This window comes from Pelecanus crispus, chromosome 1 (genome assembly GCF_030463565.1).
Source record: "Pelecanus crispus isolate bPelCri1 chromosome 1, bPelCri1.pri, whole genome shotgun sequence".
In the NCBI taxonomy this organism is placed as follows: Eukaryota; Metazoa; Chordata; class Aves; order Pelecaniformes; family Pelecanidae; genus Pelecanus; species Pelecanus crispus.
In genome coordinates, this window is record NC_134643.1 from 179470488 (window position 1) to 179479589 (window position 9102).

The window sequence follows — 9102 nt, forward strand, 5'->3', positions numbered from 1 at the left end:
ATCCAGTATTTCAGTGTTTTTTTGTATTGCCCTCTTTCTCCTTCCCTTGTATCTTATTATTCCCTTTTGTAATGTGTCCATATGTCTGAACAGCACCATTCAACTGTCTAACTTCTTTGCTTCCTCCAGCACCTGTTCACCCCAACCTACTACCTAATTCCCTGACATGCATTCCATAGGACTCTCCCTTTTCTTTTTGTCTGCAGATTCTGGGGGAAGGTGGGCTTCTTAAATTTTCCCTTCCTCATAGTTGCTTTGAGACCACTTTCTCTGTCCTTTTACAGTCACTGCAAAAAGGCAAGAATTGGTGAGAGCAAGAATTCTGTGCATTGTCCAATTAGTTAATAATATGGTAACAAAGGAAGCAAGGAAGTCACCTATTGCCTCATCTCGCTACGCCATGTGAAAACACTGTAGCGTATGAGGAAATTCATCAGAGTTGGCAGTCTTACTTGGTGTGTTTTTGTGCCCGGTGTGTCCTGGTAGAATAAGATGAGAAAGTAGAATGAATTTGTAGAAAATAGAAAAATTCTAAGTTATCCCACATGAGCATAAAAACTGATACTCCTTTTGGCTAGTAAAAAGCCCTTCTGGTAGAATGTTTCTCTGCTGCCTTCAGCCTCAGCCCTGTCTTTCTTACATACAGTTCATAGAGCATCCAAATACTGTTTCAAAAGCCTTTCAGTCACTTGCATAGACCAGAGTACGTTGCACAATTTTTGGTCCTTTTTATCCTGAGATTGACAGACATTGTCTTAGTACCTCAAAAACATGTATTTAGAGTCAGTCGAGACTTATCAGAATAGTGGAGATTACAGTAATGACTCATTCCTCCTTTTCATCTTACAAACTGAATTTGTTAAAATAATAGTTGTCTCTGGTTTAACATTCAATCATTCCTATATGAAATTTAGGCATATTTTGGTGGCGAAGCTCGTTGTGACGCTGAGGCTGGGCAAGGAGATGACTATGATCCAAGAGAGCTTATTTGTGGTGCATGCTCTGATGTTTCAAGGGCTCAGGTAAGTAAAGAACTTGTGTTCATGTCTTTATTTCATTCTGAAGCTCCAAGTACCCGAGTTGTACAATAATTCACAGTAATTTGTAATTATATGTATTGTATAATATTACTATATGCTACAGAATGTAGAAGTGTGTTGTTTGGATTGATACAGCGTGGCTACTTCATTTATCAGTGTTTGTTTTCTTTTGTTTAGATGTGTCCCAAACACGGTACAGATTTCTTAGAATACAAATGCCGCTACTGCTGTTCAGTTGCTGTTTTTTTCTGTTTTGGGACAACGCATTTTTGCAATGCTTGCCATGATGATTTCCAAAGAATGACAAGCATCCCTAAAGAAGAACTCCCACACTGTCCTGCAGGTAGTATTTTTATAAAGAAAATTTACCACACTGAATTCTGAGATTAGTAATTATTTTTAATTGATATTCTTATCTTTTCCTGCTGATGATTTTTAGGAAAACCACAGGGTTGGTCATACAAATTTTAAATTCAGTATCTTGAATAATAATAGAATGGGTTTGTTCTATGCATGCTTTTGATTTTCTTGCTTTTCTGGCAATAATACAGACAATGTCATCACACCGATCCTTTAAACATTAGGTACTTTGATATAGAAAGGCATTTCAATTTACCTACACCAATTCAGACTCCAGATGTGACATGGTATGTTACAATTATATTGAAAAAATTAATACACTACTATTAAATTATGTATCTGTACTTAGGTACCTGTCATGTGCAAACTGTTGCCAATGCCTTAGTTTCTAACTTTGTGCCATTGATTTGATCTCAAAAAATTACGTTATTTATCTTGCTGTTGAAAAAAAGTGAGATCTTTTTGATTAAGATATTTACATGAAAGAAGTAAAAAAAAAAAACCAAACCCAAAATCCTAATATAACCTTAGAGTTCTTTTTTTACTGTAGTGTAACTTTCGTTCATATTTATTGATTCTGCTTTTAAATTGTGCTAATTTCTTCCACAGTTATTAATGAGGTTAAACTTATTTTGTGATTCTCCCTATAAGCTTTTTGCCTTTTTTACTTTGAATTTGATTTATTTTAAATTACATGGCAGTTTGGTTCCCGCCCCCCCCTTCCAAATACCAACTCAACATTTGACAGAAGTGTTTTGAGGAGCTAACAGTTCTTGATCATATTTTGTCAGATGTAATTGAATGGCATTTTTTCTCTTGGCCTGTTAAGCCTCTAGACGTCTTGCTTGAATTTGTCTGTGTGAAAGCACCTTTCTATCTGCTGTTTCTTAAGCCTTCGTTTTTGATGCCTTATAAGTTCATATTATAGACATATTACCTTCACTTAGCATGTGTTTTGAGGAAGTGTAATACATGTTTATTTACATCAAGTCTGCAAGCATTAATCTTTTCTTTTCCCCTCACCCTTACATTCACTATAGGTCCCAAAGGTAAACAACTTGAAGGAACCGAATGTCCACTTCATGTTGTCCATCCACCCACTGGTGAAGAATTTGCTCTGGGTTGTGGGGTTTGCAGAAATGCTCACACCTTTTAGACTAGCGTTTTTTTTTTTTACCAGAGCAAAACAGGTGCCCTCATCCCTCAAGTGTCCTGACAATAAAGTCCAGCTGGGATGAGGATGGGACCATTTCATAACCCAGGTAAAAGGAACAATTTACAGTGCAAGAAGGATGCCAAATACCGTGTACATAATTCTTGCTGTGAGACATTAACGTTTTTTGAACCGAGACATCAAAACTTGTGAGGTGTTTGCATGTGGCCATTACAGTCATCGGCTAGGAAACATTGGACATTTACAAATAAATAATTGCTATTAAAGAATCTGTGTGTCTGTGGACTATGAATGATGCTGGCTTTCAGGAGAAAGAAAAAAAATCGATTATTGTATACTGACTTTTTGTAATCTTGTACAATTGTAATACATCACAAGTGGGGATGGGAAAGAGGAATATTCTGGTTTATTTCCTAGACTGTTATTAAAAAAAAAAAAAAAAAAATTGTGTTAGACATACATGTACCAAGTATCACGCTGTATATAAAAGTATCAATGTTTGTCCTGTATAAGAATTATTAAATTACAACAGCAGTTTCATTTAAACTCTGGGTTATGTTTGAGCCTGAAATTTTAATAAAGTGCAATACTGAGTGTGCCTCATATCTCGCAGCTGTAAACATAATGGAATGTACATGTCAATAAAGCCACTGTACATTTTTATACAGTGCAAGTCTAATGAATGTGTAAGCCTCCATTTTCAGAAATGTTTTTTAAAACAGGGGGAGGGAGGAGGGGAGTGGTTCTTATAATTACTTCAGCAGGTTCTTTTCAAAAGTAGGAAATTTTATTGGGTAAACTGGTGGTTATGGAAGTACTTAAGACATAAAGAGCGTTGCTCAAATCTTTAAAAGAAAAGCTGGATAAATGAACCAGCATTCATATGAAGTATTGTATTTCCATTTCAGTTTCCAACAATGTTTTAAAATGCAAAAGAAGACTCTATGTTAAATTATTTTTATCAGTTAAGACTCTTCAGTAAAATATCTCCCCACTTTTAGGACAAATAGCTTTTTGCCATGAATCCCAACATGTTCATTTAATAAGAGTCCCAAGTCCTCTGCTCCTCTGTAGTGAAAAGCAAACTATAACTTCAAGTAAAGACATGAACAACTGCTCTCATAGCTAAGATATTGGTAGGTGGTATCCAGATAGGTCAGAGGACCTTGACTGGACTGGAACCATGGGATCCATCTCACCTAACTTCAGACATCTGTAACATGTATGTCTGTTTGCACTTTAGAACAGCTGGGGAAAAACACACACCTCTGAAGTACAATTTATCTTATTCACAGTAACCGTGTGGGGGGTGGGAGAGGTTGCAGGCATAGAGACAAAGGTTGCCACACTTAGGGCTTGTGCTAGACTTGCAAAGAAATATGCCACATCATTTTTTTGAACAACTAACAGTCATCCAAACAACTGAACTTGCGACAGTGAGGAATTTTAACTAGTGAGTATCTATTTAGAAAGATATACATCAGAAGATAGGCTGGTTGGTAAGTTCTTGGAATATATTTGAAATAAATATGCTATACGAAATAGAGAAAGCAACTAAATGGTGGCTTTACTGGATTTGATTATGACTGAAAGGCACGCGGGATGAAAACAACCATGAAGTGACAACATTCATGACTCTGAAAGGAGAGAAAAAAAACAAGAAAAGAAAATTATAAGAAATTATATTCAGTAAATTGACAGAAGTCTTAGGTAAGATCCTGTAGGAATCAAGTGTAAAGAAAAAAATTATTTACGGGAGTTGATGTTTTCTTTAGAACAGCTAACTATACTAACATCCCAGCCAGCAGCTATCCTAGTGCAGACAAAGGATAAAACTTGTACTAAGCAGTCAGCTTTGCCAAGTCAGGAATTACATATTTTAAAAAAAAAAGGAAACAAAATTACATTACTACAGACAAATAGCAGGAGGGAAAACGTGCAAGATAAAACTTAAAATGCAGTGGACGTAAAGAATAACAAGTAGGCAAGAGAAAGATTGGTCCTGTACCTGCAATGATGAAGCCCTTCATTCCACAAAAGAAAAATCAACAATTTTAAATCACGTTAAACCCTCTATTTGACTGTTAGGAGGAAGCCAGTGTGGTGTTTTTATTTAGCATCTTGAAAAGTCAAGATTCTTCCTACATTGTACTTCGCTTATAGAAACAGAGAGTATGACTCACCTGTCCAAATTATGTCCATGCTGTAGATGTTTACCTCAGACGTAATCATCTGCAGTGGGGAGCGGGATGTGGTTCATTTCATCTCAATATAAGACACAAGCCGCGTGAATAGCTCAGATGTTGACGACTACAGTGTGCATTTTTAAAGTTACATCACCACAACCTGCTCTGCAGTCTGAAGCAGAAGCAATGTTTTGGACCCATGACAGCACAACCTTCAGCACCAAGGCAAAATTTTTTTTTTTTTTTTTGAGAGAGTATGTTGAGATACAAAGAGTTGAAAGGTCAAAGTTTGAAGCATTCTTCCATGTTTGTGGCTCCATGTTCCCTGGTTCATGGTTTTTTTTTTTTTCATTAACAGATCATCAGCCTTTCCTCTGATATAGCGCTCGCGCATTCTGGCCGGTGAAGGGTAGACATTGTGGCCTGAGGTTTGACAGTTCGTGTTTTAATGTTGCCAGATACTTTCTGGAGACCTACTATGGACCTTAAAAAGACTAAGTGCCTTTACTTGAAAATGTCAGTTCCTTACTCAATACTTGACGATCCCATATCTACAACCTGTGAACTACTGGACACACCCCAAGCCACTTCAGAATGGTAGATGCAGAGTAAAAGATGCAGAATGATGTTCTAAGGACTCTTCTACTCATCATACAAGAAATGTGCTGCAGGGTTATCGGAACTAATACACCTATTAGTTAGGAGGTACTGCAGTAAATTTGGATTATACCAGTGGTATTAAACCAGTGGTTAGAGTACAACAGGGTGTACATAGGACAGAAGGTGGAAGGAAGCATAGCCCAGTGTATTTATTAAGGTTCTCCCTATCGTACTATTCAGATACATCTCTCCTTCACAACCCAGCCCCCTCCTCACTCCCTACTTCTCATCTACCCTCAAAGCTTCATGTCACTGCCACCCTGCTCTTCACCGGGACTCTCAAGTACTGCGTTCTGTACTAATCCACCACAGACAAGCCCTTTTTCTCCTTCCATTGCTTTCCGGCTGCCGTTTCTCCATTTCAGGACCCTCTTCCCGCACCGCAGCGTGCAGGAGCAGAGCGGCGGCGTGGAGGGGCAGCAGGAGGAGCAGCGCCCGAGCCCGGCTGGGCACTGCTGCTCTTCCCGCCTGACCGCACGCCGCCAAGGAGACGCAGCAGAACCTGGAGCAGCCAAATCCCGCGTACAGTGTGCGCTGCACCATTTTAAAGCCAATACAAGCTGTCAAAGAGAGACAATTTTTTCTTTCTTGTGTAAGGACACAAAGAGGAACCTTATTTTAAGTGTTCATAATGCGGGTGTCAACCAGTACTTAAAAGGTATGGCTGTGTTTACACCCGGGATTTCAGCACTTCCATGTTCCCAGGTCATGGATTAGATGTCTATAACAGAAACTTAATTCAGAGAGCATTTGACTTAGAAAAGTCGTCTTTCTAATTGTAAACAGACTTGATGAGGAATCATTAAAAGGAAATACAAAAAGAAAACTTTTGCCCGAAAAGGGTATTGAAGAGAGACAAATCAACAGCAGTGGAAGATTGATGCACATAATTTGAAGAGTGTTGTATCTTTATGCATACGTTCTTGACATAGGTCCCCCCGGGTCTTAAATTCTGGAAAAATGAGTTCCAGAGAGCAGACAAATCTCAGGTGTCTGACCCACTGTCCTTTTTAGAAAATTTCTGAGTGTGGCACCATAGTTACCAATTCCATTTTTTAATTTTCCAGCCTTCTCTTTCAGTTTAGATTAATGCGAGTATTGATTTAGGAAATGGAGATTACAGTGGGGAAAGGACATGACGCTGCTCCGTTCAGTTTATTAAGCGGACTGAGCGAAGGACAGGCAGCGTCGGGGAAACGCTTCTCGCACACGACTGAGCATCCCCGATTACCACGGCAGGGAGATGGCAGGGCCGAGCACGAGCATCAGCCTCCCGGGGAGAGCTCAGCTGCCACCCGTAATGGCTGCGCCTCGCGCGCCCCGCTCCTGCGCTGCGTCAGGCGTTCACGTCGCCGCATCTCCCCCCGCACCGGTCTCCCCCGCTGATTATAGCCAGGTGCCAGCACAGGCCACGAATCAGATCGGTCCGCAATGAGACTGCTGCGTGCCTTCGCAGCCGCCTCACGTGCTTTTCTGTCAGCTGCTGATCCACGCTGAAACGCTCGCCTCTCGCTTGCACCGCCCTGTTTGCCACAGGCAGTTCTGAGGAACCTTTTAAAGCAGTTATCCCGAGCTTTTACTGAAGCACGGGCAACTCTATCAAGTAACCAGCCGGTTGCAGGCAACGCTGTGCACTGCTGTCACCCATCTTTAGTTTTACCTTTTTATTTTTCTGTGGCTATGAGGCCTTAAGTTGGGGCCCTCTGGTTTAAGGACCATTTTACCTGTGACTACTTTTTGAAAAACGGGTGAGTTTCAGCTCCTGTTCTATAAGGCCTTGTGATAGATAATACATATTTATCAGTCCCTAACATGTATGCTAAGCACTCCCCTCCCCCTAGAAAATCTTCCCGTTTAGACATATTAAGAGGATAAAAAAGGGAAGTTTCCCTAATGATGATATCCACTGCTGAAAAACAGTAACTTCATTTGGCATTGTTAAAGAACAAGTTCTGTTTTCCCATCTTTTTCAGCGCAGTCTGCTGAGGAAAAATACTGCCACAGGCAGTCTGGAACAGGGCCTTTGGCCACTGACTCATCACACTAATCTCCCAGTATTTTTCACAGCTTGTATTTTCATTAAATTGGAGCGGGCTCCTCGTGCCCTGCAAGCCTCACGTACTTTCATCATAGCCGGATCCGGTCTATTTTATTGTTACTTAACTCTTTTCCAACTGCTTCTATTATGTTCCCCTCTGCATTTTTTTCCTAGCCGGATGCACACCAGGCTTATCAGGGTGGAGCACAGCTGCTGCATGACTGCTTCAGAGCTACTCAAATACAGCCAGAAAATCAGCACAGATGAGACTTTCAGGGCTAAAAGCTGTAGTGTTTACAACCAAGACCTCGCAGTTGCAACGTTGCTGCAGGCTTCCTCAGGCAGGTAGCCTGTTGGCTGAAACGGGAAGAGCTGTACCTGCACGTCCTCAGCCGGACGTGGTGAGATCTCCTGTTAGAAGCTGGGCTGCTACTGGCTGTCATTCTCCTGGCTTTTATGGAAGGGCACCTGTGGGCTGTTCCTCATCTTCACGTGACCTTATCGCTCTCTACAACTACCTGAAAGGAGGTTGTAGTGAGGTGGTGTTGGGCTCTTCTCCCAAGTAGTTAGCGATAGGACGAGAGGAAATGGGCTCAAGCTGCGCCAGGGGAGGTTTAGATTGGATATTAGGAAAAATATCTTCATGGGAGGACTGGTCAAGCATTGGAACAGGCTGCCCAGAGAGGTGGTGGAGTCACCATCCCTGGATGTGTTCAAAAAACAGGTAGACGTGGCACTTTGGGACATGGTTTAGTGGGCATGGTGGTGTTGGGTTGATGGTTGGACTGATGATCTTAGAGATTCTTTCCAACCTTAATGATTCCTAGTTTTTCCTTTCCTTAAAAAATAACCCAGCCACCAAGCCAGGAAACATGAAATTGCTACTCTGCCCTTAATTGGTTTAGTGCTGGACTTGGTAGTGTTAGGTTAATGGCTGGACTGGATGATCTTAAAGGTCTTTTCCAACCTAAACGATCCTATGATTCTATCATCATAGCGAGGGCTGCTTCAAATCTCTGCTGTTAAGTGAGTGACTCCAACCAGAAAGACTGAAACTTCAGTTATACTTGCAAATATTTGTCATTACTAGAAGCTGTGCTTGGGGGCTGTTATCTTCCCACCTTTAGAGAACCAGTTATGAACTGGAATGTGGGGCTAAAAGGAGAATTTCTAAACAGCGAGAATGGAAAACACCAAACATTTCCAGGTGGGGACAGCAAAACAGTTACTTCAGTTTTCTTGACAGTATTGGCTTCAGCCATAAACATACCTCATTATCTACCAAGGTTTGTGTAGCTGTTCTGTATAACTGAACAAGTTACACAATCACGTACTTCCTATTACACACTATTACAAGCATTTCCGAGACACTCACTAATCTGCCCAAGGTGAGGTGATAACCCACCTCTTCTGTCCAGATTTTTGTTGCATTTCCTGAAAAGTTGAAGGCTAGAGGTAGATTTATAAATACACACAGAACTATAATGGCTGAGCTGTAGTAAATGTCTCAAGACATTTTGATTGGAGAAAGAGATTACTCTCTCCTAGAAATTCAAAATTAAAATGAACATTTCTCACTGAGAAACATTCCTGTTTCTATGCAAGCCATTTTTTCCCCACTAATAATCTCAAGGAACTAGACTT

At 40.6% G+C, this 9102-nt stretch overlaps 1 protein-coding gene across 9 annotated transcripts in view; it reads left to right on the forward strand.

The window, feature by feature from the left end:
* The window catches only part of MYCBP2 (MYC binding protein 2), a 211490-nt gene extending 208254 nt beyond the window's left edge, over nucleotides 1-3236 (forward strand). For all 9 annotated transcript variants that reach the window (XM_075720658.1, XM_075720664.1, XM_075720685.1 and 6 more), the window contains 3 exons: nucleotides 915-1022; nucleotides 1218-1383; nucleotides 2441-3236. In XM_075720658.1, the coding sequence (XP_075576773.1) occupies nucleotides 915-1022; nucleotides 1218-1383; nucleotides 2441-2556 (390 nt within the window). In that variant the 3' untranslated portion in view covers nucleotides 2557-3236. The remainder of the gene's footprint in view (nucleotides 1-914; nucleotides 1023-1217; nucleotides 1384-2440) is intronic.
* Nucleotides 3237-9102: the final 5866 nt, after the last annotated feature.